At 43.6% G+C, this 27,738-nt stretch overlaps 1 protein-coding gene across 2 annotated transcripts; it reads right to left on the bottom strand.

The window, feature by feature from the left end:
* Positions 1-198: 198 nt before the first annotated feature.
* LOC135214342 (peroxisomal membrane protein PEX13-like) lies at positions 199-26,906 on the bottom strand. 2 transcript variants are annotated; one of them, XM_064248554.1, is made up of 7 exons: positions 26,449-26,906; positions 4,819-5,055; positions 3,958-4,074; positions 3,696-3,826; positions 2,897-3,159; positions 2,120-2,300; positions 199-1,822 (listed from the first exon to the last, which is right to left on the bottom strand). In XM_064248554.1, the coding sequence occupies exons 1-7, from the start codon at positions 26,529-26,531 to the stop codon at positions 1,152-1,154; spliced, it is 1,683 nt and encodes a 560-aa protein (XP_064104624.1). In that variant the 5' UTR covers positions 26,532-26,906; the 3' UTR covers positions 199-1,151. The 2 variants fall into 2 exon arrangements, with proteins under 2 accessions (XP_064104624.1, XP_064104625.1); XM_064248555.1 differs by having other exon boundaries at positions 2,126-2,300.
* Positions 26,907-27,738: the final 832 nt, after the last annotated feature.

Raw genomic sequence — 27,738 nt, 5'->3', positions numbered from 1 at the left:
CCTGTATTTTTTTTACTTTGCAGCTGATACAAACATCTTAATAGCTTGATCTTTAGCGTACAGTTCATTCTTCAATTTGTTTTTTCATCAGTAGCCCAGCAACAGAAAAATACACAATTAACTTGTTCTATTTTGTATAACACTTATTTTGGTGAAAACAATGTAGGAAAGAATGTTTGTACCCTAATCAGACAATAATTGCAAAATGGGGTTTTATTAGGTCACAATATTCACAAATGATGTCCAAAATCCCTCTTTACAATAGCACAAAACTTAGTCACTAATTATTTTGGAATGAATCTATAAAAACTGCATCTTTTTAGGAAGGAACTCATTTATCTCAATTCTTCACAGTATGTAAAGGCAGTTATAAATATATGGAATAATAATGGTGGGCATAAACCATTTTAAAGTGCAATGCAATTCTAAATTAGGAACCTTTCAAAATTCTGAAAAGCAAAATCGCAGATAGGTAATACTTGTTCTTCCATGAAGTGTAAAGATTACACATAAACTATAGCAGTAATGCCCTACAATGAAGAAACATCACAATACTATGTACACAGTACTAGAGTATTTCACACTTTCTAGATTGGTTTTTTTAGCTGAATTCTCATAAAATACAATCTCCTGAATAGGTACTAGTACTAGATTTCCTGAATGACTCATTCACTGAACAAAAAATATTCCCTCTTAAATCCTGAACACAAAATTCTCAGCCTGTATAGTGTACTTAAGAGCACTTTAAAATTGAGTATATGTAAGTATAGAGCACTTGAAATTTTAATCTAACAAAAAGTCATATTTGCTTAGAATGTTAAAAATCCTGGTAACCATATAAACAATTCAACAAAATACAGTGAGGAAAAAGCTCTACTGGTTACTTTTCCTGCCACATGGAAACTAGACTGGTTACAGTTAGCAATTCCACAGTCTAAAAGACACGTATTTTCAAGCTGTCTGTTTTCAAACTTGGTGCAAGGTTATGGCAGAAAACCAGTTGAACAATGGAGTTGTTCACATTCCAACTCCTAAGATAAAATCCAATAGAAAAACACACCTTGGTTTATTATACTGCTCAAAACAGATATGTATGACTAGTTTCATAAAATATACATACACGTAAATGTTAAAAAAAAAATTCACCACATTTATTCATTTCCACTATTCTCACCTTTTTCATCCAAACTTTCATCATTTCCTCCAGCCTTATCAGTGCTTATACACTCCCCTGTTTCTTCCACTCCAACTAGAACACTTATGTCTTGTTCCATTGTATCACTTGCATGCACCAACTGACTTTTTGTTGAAAATGAACCATTTGGCATTCCTCTGTTTGCCGAGGCGTCACTTCTCTTGTCTAGTTCCGCAGCTTCAATGTCTAGTAAAATGTCTTTTCCCTTAATTTCTTCACCCATAACAGGAGTCGACCTACTTTCCACAGTCTCTTCCTGACCCCTCTCTCCCGAAACATCTGGTTTTCCAGTGACAAAGTTTGGCAAAGCACCTGATCCCTCCACTTGTTGCCCTGAAACGGTTGACCTCCCAGGTCCACCCATGTTCTGTGGGGTTTCCGGTGAGCCCATTTTTTGAAGCAAAGGTAAGTGTTGCTCAGGTATACCTATATCTAGTAAACTCTTTTTCCTAATTTCTGATCTTCTACTATTTGGTGCAGGGCCCCCAGAAGGACTCTGGTTCATTAAAGCAGGATCTGAGTTCTCTGCAACACTGAGTGATGGCAACTGCTGTTTGCTTTGCTTCAACACCGGCATACTTGGAATTCCAGGAGCAACTCTTGACCCAGTCATACTTGGTGCATTTGCTAAAAATAAAGATATGAAGTAGTAATACAGTACAGTATATGAAGTTATGTTAATATCACCTGTACCATCATGTGTAACACATGCATAAAATGGGCAAGCCATTAAATAATAATAATCCATCCTTAGCCCTTTTTTTGTGTAAAAGACTTAACATTCTCTTCATGGATATATTAAGGAACTGTTCTCCAACCTAATTACTTATTTTAAGTTTACTACTTTTCCTTTTATACTCCATCTGATTTTACCCCAGTTCATACCAAAACAGACCAATCTACTCATAAAATAATGGGACATACCTGTACCTTGATGTGATGAACCTTTTCTAAGGCCTAAAATTTTGAGGTAGTTGGCAGGTACTAAGCCCATTTCTTTTCCATTAGATGCAAGAAGCCATCCTCGCACTTGGGGCTGAAGATCTTTGGGAGCTAGAAACAGGTTCTGTCCAGTTTGGATAGAAAGTTCCTTTTTACTTGCAGCCTGTAAAAAGCAAACCAGACCTAAATTTTAACCATTTTAGCTAAGACTGAATTGAGTGTAAAACCAAGCTTAGCTTAGACTAATAAATATACAGAATTCCTTAACCATGAAACATGTTCAAGTATAGGATCTACAAGCATCATTGGTTGTTACAAGATTTTGTTACTGTAATAGAAAGTCAAACACCTGAGGCATCTGATGACTGGAGGATTTACTTTAGTATTAACAAGCAGTTTGAGCAGACAAAGTCAAATAATACATAAATGGCTGATTATATGACTTCTTAATGGGTGAAAACTGGAGAAAGAACAGTGTTACAATTGGACACCTACAAAGAGGACAAAGGTATAGCAGTCAAGGCCAAAGGGACACTATAAAGAACCTTTGGCACTAATAGGGTGCCTACCAATAACAGCATCAAATAATTACCACAGCATTTACCCAAATCTATCACAGCTTGCAGAAGTAAAATAACCATTCATAAATCAAAGGTTTGTGACAGGGTATGTGCCATAGTCAGCTCAATTTACTTAAAAATACAATTAAAGGTTAGACATTGCAACTAAAAACCTTCTGAACAAATGTAGAATTTTTACCTGGAAACTGTATAAAGATACAGCTGCATAGTGATCACTGTAGCCTTTATGCCACTTCTGAGACCCTTGAGAAGCACCAGAGGGTACTAAAGATGACAACAGGTGCCAGATGAGGTATGGACCACCGAAAACCACAGCTAAAAACATAACAATGGGCCACGAAGACCTCGACTGTTTCAGGTCCGCTTCGGTTAGAGATGTTGCTGCAGTAGTGGCTGTACTGCGCCATGCTGCTTCTAAGCTCGGGTCTTGGGACCTTAAACCTGTTTGAATTATCAAACATTACAAATATACAACTACAAAGGATGAATTCATAGGTACTACAGTCACTACTGTTAATTCCCAACTGTACTTAAGGTTTATTACAATTACAAAAGAACACACACTTCCAAACTCCTGGTGATTATGTTCTTACAAGCTGTTACTTTCAAAATACTGAAAGAAAAGGAATCAAACTTATTTCTTCAACCAAATTCAGAAAAGAAAAAAAAAGCTATGCTAAACTAGTTAGGAAATTACTCTTCCTCCTGAAAGATGTGGAACATTATACTATTATAATTATCAGTTTATCAGCCTGACTTTTTTGGTAATGTTCATTAATCTAAGCCATAATTTGAAAGAGTCAGTTCACTACAGTACAGCATTACCAATTAAAACTCAACCTTGAGCCCTCTTACCAACACAAAGCAAAACCTAAACTCAAGAGCCATATCACCAGCGATCTTTAATAAACCTATGACAAAAAAGCACGAAGATAAATATCACAAGAGAATACAAGGATATAAATAAAAGTTCTTACCAATAATATAGAGAAGTTTTTTCATAATCCACTTTAAAGTCCTCACAACAGCAAGCGCAGAAAATATTTGAGCAAAATGTGACTTCATTCTGGAAAAGTGCTCTGCAACTCCCAATACTGCACGAAACGAGCTGTTTTGGAGGAGACAGAATCATGAACTCAACCTACAGCATTTTTATAACATCTTTACTTCAAGACAAAACAAAGGATACCCAATTTTTCATTGTCATTGTATGAATTCACAGAATTGCAGATACTGTACCTATACACAGCATGGTAAGTAGATTCTAACATCATGCTCACAGAACCAAAAGCATGGACAATGCTCTCTATACTTTGGAATGCTTGACGAGAGCTGTCCTCTGCAACCTGGATAAATCTGAAAAAATGATCAAATAATTATTACAACCTACCTCTTCATATACACCTATGACAGAGTTCTTTGGTTATCATCTGTATGGGGCAGTCATTTACATTCAATTTTGCTCCACAGCTAAATTTCAAATAGAACTCGCAAACATCAATATAAAAAAACATCTGTTCTGTATCGACAACATTAATAAAGCAGCTAATGCCATGATTCTTGGGCAAAAGCAGTAAGCCAAGATGAAAGAAGCAGAAACCCTGTCTCAACTGGCATAAGCCATCATGGTTTTCTCTATGGTCAGAGATGTGCATCTACCACTAGAACAGAAATATAAAACATTTTTTTTTAAACTTGTTCACATGATTTAAAAACTACTACTTTTACTAGTGTCAAAGGCCAATCCAATGGTTACTTGGGCCCAACACCACAAAGCTCTTCAGCTGTCGCTATTACTCCTTGTTGATATTTGGCACCTGAACTACAAGTACATGACATGCATGCATTTGAACTGTTTAGTAAATTCCATGTAATGAATCTGACGACTAACTTCAATCCTCATTCAGACTAAATGAATGGAAGCCTTGTCCTCTGAACCTGAATGAAGAGGCATTCATTTCTACACCATATGGTAGTTTTCCTTGGTGATATTATAGTGACTAGTATGGGTACAGGGAATGTTGACCATGTTCAAACTTCAAATTCAAAGCAAAATCTGTATTATATAGTTTCAGCATAATCAAAATTATCACAGCTTACCTGTTTTCATCTGGTAAACTACTTCCCATTGACCCATATTGACCATAGCCACCGTAACTTCCATATCCCCCGAACATGGATCCTCCATAGCTGCTAAATGGAGAATAGGAGTTGTAGTTACTGTAATATGGCCTTGACAAAGTACTATTACTACTGTATGTAGTTGGTCTCGGTGGTAGCGGTGGACGACTATCATACTGAGCAGTTCCCCCACCACCAGTGTTTTGAGAAGAAAACCTGAAAATGAAAAAAATAACAAGATTTTAGCATAACATGGATATTTAAACAAAAAAATATAAGCTAACCTACATTAATTTGTTCATAAGAAAATAAGAGAACGTTTTTAAAGATTACTCTCAATTATCCTTAATACGTAGTATGCAAAACCAAAGTCTTAAGAGCAATATTGCCAAAGTTTTTCTGCTGAAGTTGTTCTAAAATTTATTTAATAGTGTAAAATTACTATTCCTGCATCTCAAAGCTAAGACATGGCATTGCCAATCTATTAGTAGCCTAGTGCCATGTCAGTGTTCAATGCAAGTTACATTCTAAAACTGGTGAAATTTATCTCGAAGTTAACACAAATCTGGGGTAGCTTGCAGAACGACAGGACTACCCTCGAACGGAAGCTAAGACCATTGTCTTTGATGTTTGGCGTTACTTGATGGGGGTCCACAGCCCCAGGCTAGGTCAGGACCTGGCATTCTAGGAAAGGTTAGGTTTGTTTACATCTCCGGAACCTGTCCCGTTGTTCTACATTCACCCCCAAATCAGATTTTCATTTGAGATGTACAACATTAGGTTAACCCAATATAAAACCCATCGCTACCCTGGGCTATTGGGGTTAGTGTAGAGGTGGGAACCAAAGTTAGGCTACCTCATCCCTTCAAGGTCAAATTAGGCTATGTTAAGTAAAACGCATTGTCCTAAGATTAGACTACGGGTACTTTAGATGTACTAGATAGCCTAATAGTAGTATTTTTCACATTTTTGTTCCTTCCCCAACACCAAAACAAAGGTTAGGGTAAATGACCAAATGGCCACCATTTCACTCGAAATGACCCTTTTTTCTTTTCATTTGGTATTTAATTGGTGAAACAATACAATTAGCTACCTAGCACATATCTCTAAGCAAACCATTCAAAAGATTGAAACTTAAATTTTTTTAATGGTACTATGCTTAAAGATGTAATTGTATTGCTGTATCACCGATTAAATACAGGCGGTCCCCGGGTTACGACGGTTCCGGCTTACGACGTTCCGAGGTTACGACGCTTTTTCTTAAATATTCAATGGAAAAATCCGTCCTGGGTTACGACGCTTGTTCCGAGGTTACGCTGACGCTTCCGACGCTCCGAGTTAACGACGCTTTTAAAAAACGCATACTATGATAAAAATCCTTTATAGTTTAGCACAGTGTATTAATAAAAATAAGTTTCTGGTTAGATTACAACAAAAATTTTGAGATTATGATGATTTTCGACACTTTTTATGTTGTATTTTTCTATGTTTTTTAGTGACGCCTCATATGTGGAACTAGTTTCCGAGCGAATGAATACATACTAGTTTACATATAACAGTCCAAAAGCGCAAATAATGAAAAAATCATTGCTTGTTTCCAGTAATAATAACAAAACGAAGTTTCTGGTTAGATTACAACGCAAATTCCAAGTATCCAAAGAGAGACATTATCCAGTAATTTGATCAGAGAGAGAGAGAGAGAGGAAGAGAGAGGAGAGAGAGACGATGAGAGAGAGAGAGAGAGAGGAGTGCGATTGATTAAGAGAGAAGAGAGAGAGCGAGGAGAGAGAGGCGTCCTTCCGACGCTCCGAGTTAAGGACAGAGAAGTGTTCGTTTCGTTAAACGGCCTCTGACTCATGCCAGTAAATGTTTTGTTGATACTAATAATATAAGCCTATTTAAAGATACGTTTACTTTAATTAGTCTATATGATACGTAAATAGTAATCAACTGTTCTTGTAGCCCTCAATATTTGGCAAAATCGAAGTATCCAAAGAGAGACATTATCCAGTACGTAATTAGATCAGAGAGAGAGAGAGAGAGAGGAGAGAGAGAGAGAGAGATAGAGAGAGAGAGAGAGAGAGAGAGAGAGAGAGAGAGACGCTTTGGCAACAATGGTCTCGGGGGTTTTTATAGCTTCCTTCTGCTTGATGATCGTGGATATTGTAGAAGGATTTCGACCATACTCGTTTGCCAAATTTGCTATAATTTCATGTTTTGCTTCCATCGAAATCATTTTCTTGGGTTTTTTCTTATCACCTGCTTTGTCTTTAGCTTTGAGACCCATGGTTAATAATAAAATAGACAAAATAACACGAAAAATAGGCGCAAATACAACGAACTAAACAACGACGTGTTAACATGCAGCACCAACAAAAAACACAGACTGAACGCCATTTATCGGTCGCCTATACAACTAACACTCATCGCAAAATCGTATCTCAAATATTTCGTTGTATATCAAAGCTTGTATTTTCGCAAATTTTCTGTTATATCTCAAAACATTCGTATAGGGCAATCGTATGTCAAGTTTCCAATGTAATTTGATCAGAGAGAGAGGAGAGAGAGAGAGAGAGAGAGAGAGAGAGAGAGAGAGAGAGAGAGAGAGACGCTTTGGCAACAATGGTCTCGGGATTGACGTAACCGTTATTTTCTGAACAGATAGGACAGAGAAGTGTTCGTTTTCATTAAACGGCCTCTGACTCATGGCAGGAAATGTTTTGTTGATACTAATATATAAGCCTATTTAAAGATACATTTACTTTAATTAGTCTATATGATACGTAAATAGTAATCAGCTGTTCTTGTAGCCCTCAAGATTTTGCAAAATCACTCCAGGTTGTACATAAAACTTCAAGAATGTAGTGTCACCAGAGGATTACAATAGTTTTTACCTTCAAGAACCAGCATTCTTTTATGAAAATAACTCCAGGTTGTACATAAAACTACAGGAAACAACATGTAGTGTAACCAAAGGATTACAAGTAAGGTTTTTATAACTTTTTATTAGTTTAAGACATATTTCCAAGCGTCGTTCCGGCTTACGACGATTTTCGGCTTACGACGCGTCTCAAGAACGGAACCCCCGTCGTAACCCGGGGACTGCCTGTATAGACAAAAATTGGTAATTTTGAGCCATTTGGTCGTTTACCCTAGCTACCTTGGGCTAATGGGGTTAGTGTAGAGGTGGGAACCAAAGTTAGGCTAAAGGGTAAACAATCACGGACGATCCACCATCATCACGCCGGCCAGGTCTTATTCACTCTATATTTAATTGGTGAAACAAGAATATAATTACAACTCTAAGCATACCATTCAAAAGATTGAAGTTTCGTCAACATAATGTGATATATAAAAGCCCCATACGAACTAAAATAAGCATGTGACGCTCTTCGTAAAATATGTTTTCAGGGCAGTTTTGAAATCCAATATGGCAGCTATCGTGTGGCTGGCCGGTCTAATCACGGACTGTCCACCATCTTTCCCAGCCTTCCCAGCACTCATCTGAACAATGTTAGCGTATATATGTAACGTTTATTGATCTGACTCAAGACTGCAGTTGTAACCAGCACAATAAAACAACATTTTGTTGCCTATATTAGTGAAAGTATGAAACTTGTTATTCCTGGGGTCATGGTTTGAACTGAATTCATTTTTACCTTGTAATCGGTGGTTTTATCCTTACTGCCATCACAACTGAAACTTCACAGTGCTTATTTGATTGTTATTATACACATTTTGGTCTTATTCACTCCACATTGCACTTGAACCACGTTGCTGTTCCTGGTTCCTAAATGCTCACTCCACAAACACAGTTACGAGCTGCAGACGACGACACGGTTTATGATATGCAAAGCTTTATTCCCTTAATGGTTTATTTTACTCATTATTTAGTTTAACTTTACTTTGTTATTTCAAAATGTTTAATTAATTCATGTCTATATCCCTTTTTTGCAACCAAATTACCCCGAAAAATTACATATATTTCTAAAGTAGATACAATCCAATGTTTCTAACCTTGTCGTACACCTGGCTGCCGAAAACCATCGCGGAGCAGATGACGATTAGTGGATTATATATATAATTTTTTTTTTTTTGCTAGCAGTTTTGATTGATTTAAGTCTATATTAGTATTTTGATTTTTTTTAATAACTGTATGCCAGAAATAAATGTAACCTTTAATGTTTGCATGCTAAGAATGGCAAAATCATTGTTGCCACATTAGTGGAGCTTCACACATATGCCGATGCATTATCGTAAACTGTTTCCATGAATTCTAGTTGTCATAGTAATGCTATAATGATAAAATTGCTTTAATATTTATGTATATATACTCTCAATACATAGGCTAATTTCACCAATTTCCACGTTTTGTGTAAGTCTTATACTCAGTTTGGAGGGTGAACACATACCAATTGGCAACAGAGAGAGAGAAAGGATGGTGAAGGAAGGAAGAAGGACAGGGGTGGCGGTGAAGGTGGGGGGAGAGGGTAGGTGGAGCTTTTTACGCGTGTTTGTATCCATTTCTGGATAATGGAGTTTTTGTCTCTTGGTACAAGGACAAGTGTCGTTATTCTTTACGATAAGTGATTCGCGATACCCTCATAAATTACGGCACTGGGCGTAATACACTATAGCAAAATCTCGTTCTGATATGAGTGTTCGTTACAGAAATATTGTCAAAAAACCTGCTTGCACTGTCTCTGAAACCCATAGTAGGTATGCTGCTTAGTGGTCAATCAAGTTTTTTGTAATCAAGTATTTTTTACAAGCCAGCTATTGTATAAATTTGTATTTTTCTCAATCAAAACATATGCTCCTCAATGCTAACTTTCCTCTTTTAACAACTTTTTGGTCATTGCAAATTCGGCCCCATTAATTTTTTATGGTACGAAAACAGACAGAGGCCCAGGGAGCAACAGCATTTGCGAAGCGATTCCGTCACACTACGGTGGTAATCCGGCAGTAAAACATCTTCATATATCCAAAAAGTAAATAATAAAGATATACAGTAGGGCCTCGATAATCGTGGGGGATAGGGCCCAGAACCCCCAGTGATAAGTAAATACCCGTATTATCCTAGTACCCCCCTCAAAAATTGCTTTAAACTGCCTACTTTAATAAGTAACCCACCCAAGACCACTATTTCAATGTTTATAACTGCCTACTTTAGTTCAAGCACCAAATATATCTTCAACTATCACATTAAACTAAATTCAAGACAGTTTCAAAGTTATTCTTGCCTATCTTCAATTTCCCCTTCATCAGATCAGCAAACAAAAGAAATTCTTGGTAATTTGTATTTTTCCTAGCGATACTTACCTCGAACCATTTCATAGGAGATTCCCGGATGTCGATCCGGGTCCGACCAGAAAAATTCTGGTTATATGCCGCACCCAGGTCAGGCCTATGCCCAGGGGTCGAAGACCAAGCCATCCTAATGACCTATAGTCAGTCCTTCTTACTCCACTCCGAGGTGTCTCCCCTAAGCTTCCCGCGGGGCGGAATGGAAAGGGCGGGATTCTAATTCATGGTTCGAGGTAGTATCGCTAGGAAAAATACAAATTACCAAGAATTTGTGATTTGTTCCGATGCGAGATACTTACCTCGAACCATTTCATAGGAGACTTAACCCCTTAGGAGGAGGCGAGGTTATGGGGAGGGAACGGCCCCCAAAGTGATAGGTCAGAGGAGGGGCGACTGCTCCCCTTAGAACTCAACCCAGCCCGTTATCGTGGGTGGTTGGTTAGGAGGGGTGCAAGGCAAGCCTGGTGCGGGTATAACCAAACCTTGACATGTAAAAATGTTATTGTTATAATACAATTAAGTTTGTTCATACTTACCTGGCAGATATATATAGAGCTGTATTTTCTGAAAGTCCGACAGAATTTAAAAATTCGCGGCACACGCAGTGGGCGGCCAGGTGGTAGTACCCATTCCCGCCGTGGGAGGCGGATATCAGGAAAACTATTCCCATTTTCTATTCATATTTTATCAGTGCCACTGTCTCCTGAGGGGAGGTGGGTGGGCACTTTAATTATATATATCTGCCAGGTAAGTATGAACAAACTTAATTGTATTATAACAATAACATTTTGTTCATGAAACTTACCTGACAGATATATATATAGCTGAATCCCACCTTCGGATGGTGGGAAGAGACAGAATAGGATTTTTTGGGAAACTAAATTAAGTAGATGATATACATCTTGGTTCCTCACCTGTTAGCATAGCCGACTTCGTGATTACTGTCACCAAAGTCTACTTCTGCGTTACTAGAGTTGCCAGCGAGGTAGAGACCTGTAATGCTGGTGCGCTCTAGATGATCTGTCAACAGGGGCGTGACCACAATGTGACTAGACCATATGACCATACTTCTGAGGGCACCGAAGCTAAAACCACCACCTGACCTAACCTATCAAAGTTAGTTCCATAAACTTCTAGGCTAAAGAAAAGGAACGCGCCTCAAGCGACCAACCCTTCAAAGTTAAAAGCACACTATCCCTTTTCTATAGGATAGGATTCGTGTTGCTTCCTGCCCCCAATAATATATCTACGGAAATGTATGGTCCTAGCTACTTACAGATCTCAAATGTCGTCTTCACATCCCGTCGGGAGTGTGAAGCGAACACAGAGTTGCTTCGCTAAAGCGTGGCACTCAGGATGTTACTGAGTGTCATGCTCTGTTGAAATGCTTCCGAGGCCGCGCCCTCACCTCTTGAGCATTCATTATTAAGAAAAAATCTCAAATCTTTATGAACAAACATAATGAATGAGAACCTCTTAAAAGAACTCCTTGGCTATAATGCCAGGGTTTTCTTGGACATGAACCAGTCTGGTCTTTTACGGAACACGCAGATTGTCGGGAGTGTGAAGCGAACACAGAGTTGCTTCGCTAAAGCGTGGCACTCAGGATGTTACTGAGTGTCATGTTCTGTTGAAATGCTTCCGAGGCCGCGCCCTCACTTCTTGAGCATTCATATTAAGAAAAAATCTCAAATCTTTATGCCAACATAATGATGAGACCTCTTAAAAGAACTCCTTGGCTATAATGCCAGGGTGTTCTTGGACATGAACCAGTGTGGTCTTTTTTTTACGGAGCACCGCAGATTGTCCGTTGACCTGACTTTCTATAGTTTTATCAAGATAAAACTTGAGAGACCCTACAGGGCACAGGACTCTAATGCCCTTGCCCAATAATTTGTGCCATACCCTTGGTCTCCAAGCCTTCGGGTCAAGGGTTAGATAGGTTTTCGTTCTTATCAAGAACGGAAGGCTTAGAGGACAGACCTCATTATGTCCTTAAAGCCAAAACCTCTGAAGATGGCTACCCCATCACTAACCCCCTTTGCCGTGGCTAGAGCGGTTAGAATATTAGCCTTTCTGGTCACGTGTATTAAGTTCGCAGAAAGGATAGGTTCGAAATGCTATTGGCATCAGAAACTCAGACTACGTCTAAGTTCCATGCCGGAACCTTTGATCCAGAGAATTTCAAGATCTCCACAGACCTCAAAGATCGTGAAGCTTTGTTGTTTGACAGAACCGAATCTCTGAGCCTAGATGCCGTCAACAACATATTTGCATTTCTACAATAGTTAGGACTTCTAGCTCATCTCATACTTCAGACGGAAAGATAGAACCATAAGGAAATTCACAGAGGTCGAGTTGGAGGAATAGTCATTTCCCTTCACTTACTCCAGAAACGGCCTCCTCCGATTGAACACTGAAAATAGGCAGCACTGCTTTGCCTTGGGCCAAGAGACTGCCATCTCTTGAAGATCTTATCGCTATGTACCGTTGAAGACGAAGGTAGATATTGAATACAACCTACGTCTTCACAGGACGAAACGAGAGAAGGATTCTCAAGATTCTGAACATGTGCTTACAAATGACTGAAAACGCTAACCGCTATTTCATTGCTGTCCGGTGAGAGTCGTAGTTGCAATGAAAGCGGGGCGTTCTTCAGTAATGAAAACACAGGGGGAAGCCGCCTGAAGGACTGCTTCTCATGGGCTGAACATTTGGAAGTAGAGCTGTCAGGTCGGAGAGTAGGCGTGTCTTTATGACATATCTGTTAATTCGGGATGAACATTGAACAATTGTAACTACGAATATGAGATATTTTAAAGACAAACTCAGATGTCTGCAAAATCATTCGCATTATCAGTGCGATGCAGCGGGAGACTTGTACAGACTTCTGTTACCGTGCGGTAAACAGTAAAATGAATAAGTCTAAGAGATATCTCTGTTGAAAAATTCTCGCAATATCGAAGGCGATGGAATCTATCGTCACAGCAGTAGATGGTCCTTCATAATTGCGAGAATCCCCTTTATCAAGAGACCTAAGTCCAAGATTGTTGGGCAGAGATACGGTTCAGGTAGTCAATCAAAGCAGGGGAGAGAGAGAGAGACATAAACAACCGTGCATCTCGGAGGCCCAGCTGATACTGAGCGGCTATCAGGCACAGGCAGTTCAATACGCAGAAGCAGAGCCTGAGCTCCCGCTGACTCGTCATCCTGAGTTGCCAGGTATTCCATATTCCACAAAGGAATGCGTTCGGCTAGAACCACCGATCATAAAAGATATGCTCGAGCAATTATATTTAGGCGAAACGAATTTCGGTAATATAAAAGTTGAAATGGTGTTGTCGTGACAAAACCATAAGTATATAAAATTGAAACAAACTCCTGGGAGGTTGCAGGCAACCCCGAGTTGCAGTTCAATTAGAATACTTCTCGTCTAAGTCGCAATCCGTAGAAAAACTAGGATATGCGCCTACCCCTCGGACAATTCAACTGCTTAGTAGAATCATGTCGCTGAGGTTAATATAGTATATAGTATAGGATTCTGAACAAACGATCTCCATCCTAAATTCTTTCCTTCAAGAAAACAAAATAAGGATTGGAGATCGACCACCTTCGATCTCTATCAAAGAGAGTGAAGGAGAAGTCTTCCTCGAAGGAAAGCTTCAATGGTGAACATAATACTACTGCCTGAGTTGCCAGCTACTCCCTTTACGAAGAATAGGTATGATATTATCGAGCAAAAGGAAACTCTCAAGCAGGCGTATTTAAACGAAACAGAATTCGCTAAATACAGAAGCTGAGTTGGTGTTGTCGTAACAATACCTGAAGAGTTGTTCTTACTCCGAAAACTCTTGGAAGGTTGAAGGGAGTGTCAAATAAATACATTAGAACAACAGTTCTTTCGGCTTCTATCCGCAGAGGTAAATACGATATGCGTAAATGACTTGACCCATGCGTTAGCAAAATGACGCAAAGATAAACTACATAAGTATTGTAGTAATTTGAACATCAAATTCTCTACTACATCTTTCCTCGACGAGGAAGAGAGAAAGAAAGGGAAACCGACTGTCCACGTTTCTAATGAATGAGACTTTTTTTAAAAGAACTCCTTGACTCTTTGCCAAGACTCTTTGCCAAGAAAAGGGAGAGTAATATTCGAATAGAGATCATCAAGAGAACCGAGGATCGAAAAGGACCGTTCAATGATCTTATGATATTGGACATAAGACTTCTGGGATCTAGTCTACAAGTCTTTTTCTTACTCCCCGGATGAGCCTCTGAAAATGAATGAGAGCTCTCCGAAATTTGTTAATGAGTTTATCCGCTTAAACGATAAAAACGGTAAAATCTATGACAATGAGAACTACCCCATTTTTTATGAGGGTCCCCCACTTAAATGACAATGGGGAAAAACGTCCTGACTTGACAAAACTATTAGCACTTTGCTAATAGGGGAAAACCCTTTAACATGACCGAAAGTCACCCAGGAATCCGAGTATATAATCTTCCCGATTTCTCAAAAGAAAATCGATTGAAGAGGAAAGAGGGATCGAAGAAAAAATTCGGGTATGTCTTCCCGCTAACTCCGAATCCTTTTTAAAAATTTCTGTAAAGAAATGTCCTCAACAGCAAATAAGACGCCTTCAACAAGTCTTTTCTCTCGCAAAGCGTCCTGCCGAGCTTCTACCGAAGCGTCCTGGCGAATGTCCACAAAAGCGTCCTCATAAGCGCCTGCTGAGCGTCCTCAAAAGCTCCTGCTGAGCGTCCCTCAAAAGCGTCCTGCTGAGCGTCCTCAAAAGCGTCCGCTGAGCGTCCTCAAAAGCGTCCCCTGCTGACGCTCCCAAAAGCGTCTGCTGATCGTCCTCAAAAGCGTCTGCTGAGCGTCCTCAAAAGCGTCCTGCTGAGCGTCCTGCCGACGTCCTCAAAAGCGTCCTGCTTTAGCGTCCTGGAAAGCGTCCTGCCGAGCGTCCTCAAAAAGCGTCCTGCCGAGCGTCCTCAAAAGCGTCATGCTGAGCGTCCTCAAAAAACGTGCTTAGCTACGAGCGTTTGTCTGAGCAGAGAACACCAAAGTCTTCTGAACGACGTTTCAGAGAGGAACTCGTTGAGCGCCTTGATGCATGCAAGGCCCGCCAAGAGGCGTCCTGGCGAGCGACCTTGCCAACATCTCAATGTTATGACGAACCGCGTTTTGCGTATGACGTTGAATATTTTTAAGGGACGTCCTCATGCGAGTCTCCATGGAGAGCCGCACGCTGCTCCTGAAGAGTGTGAACACTAAAGGAAGACGTATGGCTTTCGTCTCTTCCGCAAGGTGCTTGCCGAGCGTCCTGGAGAATGTCTCTACTTACAGGACGTCGGAGCACCTCCAAAAGCTTCCTCACGTCTAAATTGCCCTTCTTATGCAGACCAGAGACATAAGTTGTTTGACTGTGCAAAGCAGCTTGCCGGCCGTCAAACTTATCAGCTTGCTTTTTCGAAGTAAAGCGAACGTTACATAACGTATACGGAGCGCCATGAGGAGAGGAGACGAATACTGAGTTGCTCCTCCAAAAGGTGGAATCAAGAATGTCCTTGATTACCAAATTCTTTTGGAATGCTAGCGAGGTTGAAACAGCTCTAACTTCATGAGCGTTCACTCGCAGGAGGCTCAAATCACTCTTCTGGCAAGATGAATGAGCCTCCTTAATAATGTATAAATGATGTATAAATGAGCGTCTCACTTCACAGGAGGCTCAAATCACTCTTCTGGCAAGATGAATGAGCCTCCTTAATAATGTATAAATGATGTATACATGAGCGTTCACTCGCAGGAGGCTCAAATCTCTTCTGGCAGATGAATGAGCCTCCTTAAATGTCCCTTAGGAAAAGAGCCAGTGCATTCTTCTAAAAGGGGAAAAATGTGGTCTCTTTACTCTTTCATCTCTCGTGAACGAGAGAGAGGACGTGAAGCGTCCTCTTCTCTAAAGCTTCTTTAGGGGGCACGAGTCCTTCCGAGAACTCAACCCCTGTGTGGGGAGGACGCCTCGGAGGACGAGAAGCAATCCTTCAAGATTCGTGCACGTGCTCGATCTTCGCAGCCTGGGAAGCGACATCAGGACCTGCCGAAAGGAAGCCAGATCAGCATGAAAAACCCGTAACCCTCCTTCGGCTTTTGACATGCCCTCTCCCTGGTTTCCTGGGAGTCCGACAGAGGTATAGGCCTAGAGGCGTTATGGGGCCGATCTGACGTCCCTCCTAACGAGAGAGAGGACGTGAGCGTCCTCTTCTCTAAAAGCTTCTTAGAGGGTGGGCGCGAGTCCTTCCGAGAGCTCCAACCCTTGCGCGGGGTGGAGGACGCCTCGGAGGACGAGAAGCAATCCTTCAAGATTCGTGCACGTGCACGATCTTTAGCAGCCTGGGAAGCGTCAACAGGTTCTGCCGAAGGGACGCCAGATCGGTGGGGAGCCCCCGTAACCCTCTTGCGGCTTTCGACATGCCCTCTCCCTGCAGTCCTGGGAGTCCGACAGAGGTCCAGGCCTAGAGGCATTATGGGGCCGATCTGACGCCCCCTCCACAACACAAGGGGCACTACACTTCACAACACTGATTGGAGAGCGAGCACTTTAGTCTAAGATTACTTGATGTAATCCTCTAGCAGACACTTCTTCTAGGCCCGTAAGCCATACCACAGGGTTAGGCAAAATAAAAACTACAGGAGGTTAGAAGGTTCATTATTTCTAACTTCTGTTTACTGTGGAGGAAAACTCCTGATTCTAACACGCTCTAAAATGCGTACATGAAACCTGCTTCTTCCGTAATCAGTCACACATTACACTAATTACATTGAACTTATGCAAAGAAAACATGTAAACGTCATATCTACTAAGTGAGTGTCTACCGAAAGTTCCGGTAGCCTCACCTTACCATGCAGACAACAAAGTCTGAAACTAGGCTAACTAGCTTCAGACATCAAATGCAATGAAAAAATTAACGATAGCGTATGCCTAGCCACAAATCCAGATAATCGAAAGAATAATTAGGATACTTAAGCGGCTAATGAAGTTTTCAAAATCCTAGGCGGAGGTCTGTAAACAGTTGTTTACCGACCGGCGACAGAAAAAATATGAATAGAAAATGGGAATAGTTCCTGATATCCGCCTCCCACGGCGGGAATAAGGGTACTACCACCTGGCCGCCCACTGCGTGTGCCGCGAATTTTTAAATTCTGTCGGACTTCAGAAAATACAGCTATATATTATATCTGTCAGGTAAGTTTCATGAACAAACTGTGGTTTGTACTGAGAACCATACGCACTCCTGCGTATCTTACCTGAGTATCCTGGATTCCTCGCTCCAACCAAAGGCCCAGGATAACAAGAATAAGGATTAGGGGGGATTAGGGGGATTTGGAGGAAAAACCACACACACTCACATACACTCAATACACACCGGCCCGTCCACCTCCAAGAAGATTGGAGAGGGGACCTAGCCCTGTTGCTGGCCTGCCACCACGGGGCCAATCTCAAAGGCGTCGAGCGACCTTCTCGTGCAGTCTTTAGATAGTGGGCTGTGAATGTCGACTGCCTATTCCCCAGACTCCTGCCCTCAGGACCTGGTCCACTGCCATGTTCATTTGAGAATGAGAGGGAGGACACCCCAATTCCCCCTGATGTCAGGGGTGGGGCTTGGCTCCCTCTGGAGGGAAAGGCCCCCTTCTCGTAGGCTCTCCGGATGGTTTCTCTCAGCCAAAAGGAGATGGTGTTTTTCGAGGCTGCCTTCTTCACCCTTCCCGTGGTGACGAAGAGATTCTTTACCTCCGGCCTGAAACCGGGCTGTTCTTTCCATGTACTTCCGAACTGCCCTCACCGGACAAAAGGAGGAGATCCTTAGGCTGGTCCGATTCGGGGTGGGAGGGCAGGGATGGAAAACTCCACGAACCTGAGATCCGAGCTCGAGGGTTCTGATTCTTAGCCACGAAGGAGGGACACAAACCTGAATGAGAGTTCCTTCCATCCCCATCGTGTGGGTCACTACATACGAGAGGCCGTGGAGCTCCCCCACCCTCTTCTGGAGGCCAGGGCTAGCAGAAACACTGTCTTGAGGTCAGCTCCCTATCCAGGATGTCCTTGAGCGGCTCGAACGGGGGCTTCCTCAGGGAATCTAAAACTATTGCAACATCCCAGCGGGGAACCAAGCCAGCGCTGGGAGGGCACTTCTGCTCAAAGCTCCTTATGAGCAAGGACAGAGGCTTCGAGTTCCCCAGATCCAGCCCTTTCAGGGAGAAGACCTGGCTCAATGCGGACCTGGCTCCTTTGACTGCTGGAATTGACAGGCCCTTGTCCAACCTCAGGTAGGTCAAGAATTCCGCGATGTCTGGGATCTTCGCTCGGAGAGGTTCCAGGTTACGCTTTCTACACCAGGCCCCAAAAACCTTCCACTTTGCCTGGTAGATGTTAGCGGAGGATTCCCTCAAGTAACTGGACATGTGAGAAGCCACCCTCCCAGAAAACCCTCTCCTATTTAACAGCCGCTCGATAGTCTCCAGCCGTGAAGGGAGAGGGCTGGAATGTTCCTGTGGAACCTCTCGAGTGGGGGCTGTCTTAACAGGTCTGGCCTGGGGGGCAGCTCCCAAGGAGGGATGAAGGAGGCAAACTCTAGAAGGTCCGGGAACCACTCCCTGTCCGGCCACCAAGGCGCCACCAACGTCAGGGCCGCCCCTTTCGCCTTTCTTAGATGGTTGAGGACCTGCCTGAGGACTGCAAAGGGAGGGCAAAGCGTACATGTCCAGGCCGTCCCACGGGTGCTGGAACGCATCCCCCAAAACGCGGCTGGGTCCGGCACCGGGGAGCCGTACACCGGCAGTTTGGTGTTTAGCCTCGTAGCAAACAGGCTCCAGGGTGGGATGGGGAGCCCCACTTCCCTATTAGTTCCCTCGCTACTTCGGGGTGTAGGGACCATTCGGATCCCACCACCTGACCCCATCTGCTGAGGCGTCGGCGACTACGTTTTTCCTTGCCGGGAATGAATCTTGCCGTCAAGGAGGTCCCAAGGGCTTCGGTTTGGCTCAAGATCTCCTCCGTCAATCCGCAGAGATCCCTTGATCTCAGGGTCCCTCCTTGCTTCTTGAAGTAGGCGACCACTGTGGCATTGTCGCACATCAGACACACCGAGTGTCCTCCCCACTGCTTCCTTGAATGCTTCAGGGCATGCTTTACTGCCAAGAGCTCCAGTTTGTTTATGTGGAAGGTGCTCTGCTCTTGCGACCATATCCCCCGCACTGAGAGGGAATTCAGTGGGCCCCCCAGCCTACCTTCGACGCGTCCGTAAACAGGAGCATCTCCGGGGGCACTGACCCGAGGGGCACACCCCGACGAGAGTTTGCAGGATTCAGCCACCAACCGAGGGCCTTCCTTGCTGCCAGTGAGATGGAAACCGGCTTTTTGAGGTGTTTCCTCCTTCTGGGACCACCCTACTTTCAGGTCCCATTGTAGTGGCCTTAATCTCAGCCTTCCCTGGGGGACTAGTTTTTCCAGGGAGACCAGGTGGCCTAAAAGCCTTTGCCACTCCTTTGCCGGTCTCGGGGGGTGGCTTAGGAAGTTGCAGGCAATTTTTCGGAGGTTTGCCAGCCTGTCCCCGAGGGGAAAGCTCGCCCCACTTCCGTATCCAATTCCATCCCCAGGTACACCATCCTGGTGGAGGGAGCTAGAAGGGACTTCTCCCAGTTCACCATGATTCCCAGGGTTTTGCAGAATGCCAGGAGGGCGTCTCTCTGTTCTATCAAGCGCTCCTTTGAGGATGGAAAGGAGTAGCCAGTCGTCTAGGTACCTGAGAAGGCGTATACCCCTCTTGTGGGCCCAAGACGACACCAGGGAGAAACCACCCCTCGTGAACACTTGCGGGGCCGTTGCCAGTCCGAAGCAGAGTGACTTGAACTGGAAGGTCCGGTCCTCCCAACTTATGCGAAGGTATTTCCTGGAGGACGGGTGTACCGGGATCTGGAAGTAGGCGTCTTTGAGATCCAGGGACATCATGAAATCCCCTTGCCTCACGGAAGCCATCACCGAGCGTGGTGTTTCCATCTTGAAGGGCGTCTTTAGGATGAATGAGTTGAGGACCGAAAGGTCTATGACCGGTCGCCACCCCCCTGACGACTTCTCCACCAGGAAAAGTCGACTGAAGAACCCGGGGGAGCGATCCACCACCTGCTGGAGGGCTCCCTTCTCCAGCAGTGCCCGAACTTCTAGCCTTAGGGCCTCCCTGTGCACAGGGTTCCGGGGCTGAGAGGCCAGATTGGCCGGCTCCCCTGTCAAGGGAGGCTTCTGGTCTAGGAAGGGGATTCGGTAACCGGCCCTGAGGACCTGACTGTCCCATGGCTCGGCTCCGAGATCCTCCCAGTTCTGCCAACAGCTCGAGAGGCAAATCCCCCCCACGGTGGCGAAAAGACTCGGTAGAGGGCCTCGACTCCTACTTCCTCCTAGGGAAGCGGTTGTTACGACCCCTCCTGGAAGAAGTAGGGTGTATGGGCCTGAAGGGTGCCTGGGAAGGAGGGAGGGTCCTGGGGGAGGGCTGAGTTCCCTGGTCTCTCCAGTTCCGCAGAGGTGATTCCGTGGGGGGAGCCGAGAGGGTCCTATTCTGAGGTTTCGGTCGCTCTCTAGGTGGTCTTTTCGGCACCGACTGACGTAGGGGAGGGCCCTATAAACGATTGGGTCCTTGGCTGGCCATTCCTCCCCCGTTCCACAGACTCCTCCACTAGCTTCTCCGGAAAGAAGAGCAGCTCCTTCCACTGGGGCGTTTCGAAGGGTCCTTAGTTCCCTCTCAGGAATGCTCCTAGGGAGTTTGGCCAGCAACAGAGTCCCTCCTCCTCAAGATCCAGTTCGCCCAGGACGAGACCCAGTTGGGGTCGTGAGGAAGCCCAAGGACTTACCCCCCGACAGAATTAGTTCTTTGAACTTGGGCAAGAGAGGCCTCGTCCCTCAAGTCGTGGAGGGTGGGGAAACTGGCTACCACCGCCCCGGACCACAGATCTAACCAAGAAGCCACATGAATCGAGGTCCACGCTGTGACTTCCATAGCCATAGCCTCCTGGTGAGAGAAGGAGACTAGTCCCGACGTGAGCCTCCCTTCCGAGAGTCCGGGCGCTAGGGCTGCCAAGTTACCTTCCACGGTATTTGGGGAGGAGAGGGGCACCTCCCGGGCCATATAGCCTCACTCTGACTCGGCTTTAGACCGCTGGGATTAGTCTGCCGAGGAGTGCCAACGCAAGGAGGTACTGGAGCCTGCAATGAGTTTTTCCACCACCGTCAGGGCCTTCTCCGTATTGGTGGACCTAGGGAGGCTGAGAGAGGGCTTGGGTTCCTCTGGATCCCTGAACAGAAAGGTCCACCGCCATGGATCTGTTGTCCTCTACCGTCGGGGCTGGCTCCTCTATACCGGTTCATGGACTAATCAGAGAGAGGACTCTCCTGAAAGCAGAACCTTCATCCACTGGACCCAATTCCTCCAGGGCATTCTGGAGTACCTCCTGGATAAGGGTCTCTTCCTCGGCGTCCCGCGACGGAGGAGAGGCCCAGACCCTAGCTGGAGGGAAGCTGGAGAAGCTCCCCGGAGAGGGGCTCCTAAACCCAGTTGCACACCGGTCCTGCGAGGGGGGATGCCCCGAACGCCTGGCCCATCCCGAGGAGGTACTCATACCTGAGCGGTGGAGGGGCTCTGCACCCCCTAAGGTTTTAGGTATCGGTCTCTAGGCTCCATCCGCGAAGGCGACAATCGTGTGGGAACACGGAAGAAGGGAGCCCGCTCGGTCATGGAAGCCAACCCTATGGCTGACGAGACCGAGGCAGGATCCACCGGGACCGAGGGACGAGTAGGGAGGGAGACGGCTGGGAAACCCCCCATGAGAGACCTTCCTGGGGGCCAATGGGGTGGGGGCCACCCTCGGGGAAGGAGAACGCCTCTGCCCCTGGGGGGTGGGGGAGATGTCCCGACGCCTGTCACTCCCTCTATTACGATCCCGGCTACGATGATGAGAGCGGGAAGAGCCGCTCGAGGACGAGGAGTAACTACGTCTCCTGCGTCTCCCATGACGGCGCCTCTTCTTGGAGGAGCGTCTCCTCCTACGGGAGGATCTCTCCCTTGAGTAGTAACTTGAAGAACTCCTCTCCCCTGACGAATCCCGACGTCTCTTGCTTCTCCCTCCGGCGACTCCCATCGCGGGGGGTAGGGGGACGCGAGGATCGTTTTCGGCCGCGTCGGGGACACCTCTATCACATCGGACCGCCCCTGAAGGCCGCCCTCAAGGCCATTCCCGGCTCCTCCTGTCCCCTAGACGGGAAGCCCCAGGACGGGAATGCATCGTCCTTCACTGGGGATCTCCCCGGAGTACGAGGGGGAAAGACATCCCAACGGCAGAAGGGAAAAGGGTTGGAGCCGGGTGGTTGGGTGGATCCGTGACCGGGTAAACCGGTCCGGGTCCGGCGGCGAGCTCCGCTCGAGAGCGGGAGGGGCCGCAGCGAGGCGAGCTGTAGCGGGGAGAGCCGTAGACGGAAGCGGGAGAGCCGTAGACGAAGCGGGGAGAGCCGAAGCGGGAAGCTCCGCAGAGGGGATAGGGAGGGGAGGGTCCCCCCCCCCTGCACCGATGCCAAGAGAGAGGACCAGGACGGGGAGCCCTGGAGCTGCAACCGCGACCCCCCAGCAGGTTCCCTCAGCACCGCGGAAGCCTCCGGTACCACCAGTTGGGGAAACGACTCATCGGGACCCCCCCGGCCCCCTGGGGGGAGACCCGGCAACGGACTCACGCTAGGCCCCCTCGCTGGGAGGGGCAGGAGAAAGAACCTGTAGCAAGGCGGAGACTTCCTCTCCGACGATACCGAAGGAGAAGGGGCGCCGCCGTCTCTGCTGCTGCTCTCACTCCTCGATCCCCGCGAAATCTTCGCGCCTGAAGAAGATTTAGAAAAAACTTTTTTTTTCTTCTTAGTGGAAAGCCAAATCCCCACTGATACGATGGCCAAAGAAATGCACTCCAAGCACGTGTTGTCTTTAGGAGCAAAGCGACCCCCCCACCCTTACACGAATTAACAAACCAAAGAATGAGGATCAATCAGAAGGGGGGCGATTGAGAAAAGACCTTCCAAAACAAGCCCCGTCCTTCAGGACCGGGGCAACGACGTTGAGGCTCCGAGGCCGACATCGCACAAAAAAACACGATACACGCACACAAAGCACACACACGGGACAAAAGGATAAGGGCCGGACACCGGACGAGCAGGGGCGTATTCACGCTCCTGCGACCAGAGAAGGACTGACTATAGGTCATTAGGATGGCTTGGTCTTCGACCCTGGGGCATAGGCCTGACCTGGGTGCGGCATATAACCAGAATTTTCTGGTCGGACCGGATCGACATCCGGGAAATCTCCTATGAAATGGTTCGAGGTAAGTATCTCGCATCGGAACAAACATGATTTACTGTATTGATTACAGCACCCACTATAATATTCATTGTATAAACAGCAAAATACAGCAATAAAAATCTATTTTTGTCTTTTGCTTACGTTTAGAATCAGCTGATGGACATTTATTACCGAAAGAATTATTTTGGAAAACAATTGTTGCTAAAAAGAAACTAATTATTAATGGAATTATTATTATTATTAACTTTGTACATAATAGTTTATGATATTATGATACAGTAATTCATATTTCATTGAGAGAGAGAGAGAGAGAGAGAGAGAGAGAGAGAGAGAGAGAGAGAGAGAGAGAGAGAGAGAGAGAGAGAGAGAGCAGCTTAGGAGGAGAGTAATTGTTGAATAGCTTGGGAAGAGAGTAACTTGACTAGCTTAGCTCAAGAATAACAATGAAATTTGTATTTTAAATATTTTTATGGTGATAAGAAATGAAACTTCGATAGTGATAAGATATTCTCTTGTATACTGTTATAATATGTGATAATCATTGAGTCAACTATAAAAGTTGTATTGAAGCACAGTTTCGTAAATCACAAAGAATAAAAATATGGCAACACATTTGTACCTACAAATGTCTGGGACCATCTTGTTCTTTAATTATGACAATAATAGATCAGTATTATAGTTTTTTCTGTAAGTGATGAGAGAGAGAGAGAGAGAGAGAGAGAGAGAGAGAGAGAGAGAGAGAGAGAGAGAGAGAGAGAGAGAGAGAGATTTTGCTATTTACATTCATAGTATTTGAAAATGTGTAAATGAGTTTATCCTAAAAATGCATTTAGTCATGAAAAGAATAAGAAAACACAGTAATTAGTGAATCTTGCTCTATGATAAAATTCGCGATTTTGTTAATTTTCCAGGATATAGTATTTGGGCTCCAAAAAACAAGTAAGTAAAGTGATTTATGATAGAGTTTAGAGGATACTTATGTAAAATACAATGTAGTTTGTAGAACGGTGTAACCACTATCACATTATGTAAAAATAGTATGTACGAATGAGACAAGGTTTGGTGACGTCACAGTGATCATACTTATTTTTTTCGTGAATGAATATAGATTTATGATAAAAAATAGTTACTGTACTGCTTACAGTATCATACTGTAATATTAATGTAATCTCATCAAAATAAAGTAATCAGTGCTTACTGTAAACTTGTAAAGTGAATTATTCCTTGAAGAGGCTTTTTAGTATGAAGATAAGCCAATAATATATAAGATATGCGTTTTATTATGAATATATGACAATAATATAAAAAATGGTTTTATTACGTTTACACTTCGTCGCTGATCGCAAACAACAATACGATGATCTATGACAATTATTGTTTGTATGACTGCAGTGTTCAGAGAAGTTGATTACGTTATACCAAAACAATAATGAAGTTCGAATTGAAAATTAATGTTTTCTTAAATGTTATTACTACTGTAATAACACTACTACTATTAACATTTGTAAAAATGTTAAAAATGACAAAGGTCGCCGTGAAGTTTAACTCAATGTTTACATTTCTGCTGGCCACTCAACTACAAGTTGATGTTAATGATGTGGAATTACTCCATGAATAGGCTATATATTATGAAGATATGTCAATAATATATAAGGTGAGAATGGTTTTATTACCTTTATTGTCAGTTAATAACATAATGTGACTCTGTTAATGCATTTGCTGGTTATCGGAACCAGATGAGGCTTAGCCTACCATGGACAAGCCTGTGATGCTGGGATTCATACCAGCGATAAAGACTGAGAAGTGGTCCAAGGAAAAACCCGTGATTGCTGATCCACGACTAAGCGAGGCCCCACTGTATATGCATATTATGATTATAACAATTACATGAATAGCTGATAACAATCTGCATGAATAACTGGTAAACTGTTCTGCAAGAAAGTTGAGTATAGCAATTCATTTACAATAGGCACGAAAGTCAAAATGTCGTGACGTCATAATACAACTTAAATTTGAGTCAGAATTGAGTTACTTTTTCAATAATAAATATTTTCAAATGAATCATCATAAATATGTAAAATATTGATGTTTTACTATTTATTAAACTAATTATCTAGTGCACGCTTCGTCGTCGTCTTCTACCAAAACAGTAGTTTCCTTAAAAACGTTGTGGCCAGGGACCGTGTTCTAATTGTTGTGATGAAAGTGTCCCAGCGTCTATGGGTAAAAGTGGTGTGCGGATTTATCACAGGAAATGGGAAGTTTGTTGACACAAGCGACTCCGCAAACATCGAGATGGCGTCAATCTTCCAAGTTATTTAAGCGTAAGTAAAAATTTTGAAAGCGTTTTGGTGAAATTTGCACTGCGTTGGCCACCCTTTTCAATACCCTCTGTTTAAAGCTTTAAATTTGGCCTTAATTTCTAACTTTGGAGAAAATGCTTACTTCGAAAGGAGAGTAGAGGTCTTTAGCTGCGTCTCTCACCAACAAGAAGTCGCGACTGATGAACACCTCCGGTATCAGGACGCGTTGTAAGTACTTTTTCGGAGGGTAGCCACCCGTGACCGTCTGTGTGTTGGGTCAGTCCATGCGGTTGTTTACCCTAGGTAACTCACAACTTTCAGGGTCAAATTACGCTACGTTAGGGAAAACGCACTGTCCTAAGGTTAGACTACGGAGGTTAGGGTACTTTTATATATAGCCTATCCATATTTCTTACATTTTCGTCCCTTTCCCAACACCAAAACAAGGGTTATCCTCTGGGGGCATCCCATGACCATTAGATTACCTACCTAGCTTTTAAACAAAGGCAATTAGCCTAAATATTCTAAAAACTCTTAAAATAAGGATCGTGAACAAAGTCTGGCCTGGCCAGACAAGCCTAAATAAAGGCTACTTAAAAGTAGGTATGTATACCCAAGATCAGGATGAAAGGAAGACTGCCTCTGGTTAAGGATGACGTTCGTCCCCCGTTCCCACGGCTTCGGAGGAGCAGCCATGGAGCTTATATTTGCAATGCAGGTCTACCAAACAGGCCTATCCTGCAGACACATGGGCTGAATCCCTCAAAATAAGCAGGTGGCGGATCTCTGGAACCACCACATTCCAGACTAGACGCAGACGGACCCCGAGCTGCTGCCCCAAAACCAAGATCCCAGGACAACGTCGCTTCTTCACAACACTTTTTAAACTTGAAATTAAATAATGACTTTATTCTTTTCCACTTTGAATTGCTGCACAATTATAAAAAGAAGCTTTTTAGGCCGGTTTCCAGCGTGATAGAGGATAATGGAAGAGCGTACGATCGTTCAAAGGTACAAAGGTCGAGACTCAAGAAGATCAGCTGAGCTCAATGAAAACAAGTCTTAGGTGAGGACTACGGCGCTAAATAAATTGACCTTGTCGACAAATATGCCTCTTTAAATTAGTATTAATTATATTAATTGCTTATTTTGTTGGTTTTTTCTTTTATGTTATTAATTAAAGTGGTTTAATATCTTTTGACGGGTTATTTAGCTTTCTAGTTATATCCATCTATGTGTTCATCGAGCGTAGTATAAATGTGCTGCGTAAGTAATATCAGATAAGAAGTTGTTGCTTCAACTAATATATATATATTTATATATATATATAGATATATATATATATATTATATTATTTTATATATATAAATACTATAAATATATACATATATATATATATAATAATTATTATATCTATATATATATATATATATATACATATATATATCTATATTATATATTATATATAGTATATCTATATTATAATATATATGTGTGTGTGAGAGAGAGAGAGAGAGAGAGAGAGAGAGAGAGAGAGAGAGAGAGAGAGAGAGAGAGAGAGAGAGAGAGAGATTGAGTGTTATACAATCAACCAGTTTAAGAATAAAAAAAATTATGTTGTTCTATCTTCACTCTTCAATTCAACATGGAAAAAGAGATATTTTGATGCAGATTCTCAAAAACTGGTTTTAGTTATTTACAAATTTCTCAGCAACGCAAAAAGGTACCCATTTCTGACAGGAATTTAGTTCGCAAATCTATACTATGATCTCTAGTCTATACTCATTTCCAGCAGAGTTGGGGCAAGACCTTGGTTGTCGGCTTCTGCTGGTCCTTGCTCAGTCCAGTATGGGTGTCGCAGTAAACCTGAGCCTGTTAATTCCAAGCACCTTTCACAAGAAGA

The sequence above is a fragment of the Macrobrachium nipponense genome, chromosome 45, assembly GCF_015104395.2.
Source record: "Macrobrachium nipponense isolate FS-2020 chromosome 45, ASM1510439v2, whole genome shotgun sequence".
Lineage (NCBI taxonomy): Eukaryota > Metazoa > Arthropoda > Malacostraca > Decapoda > Palaemonidae > Macrobrachium > Macrobrachium nipponense.
This window is presented reverse-complemented; position numbering and strand designations above follow the sequence as displayed.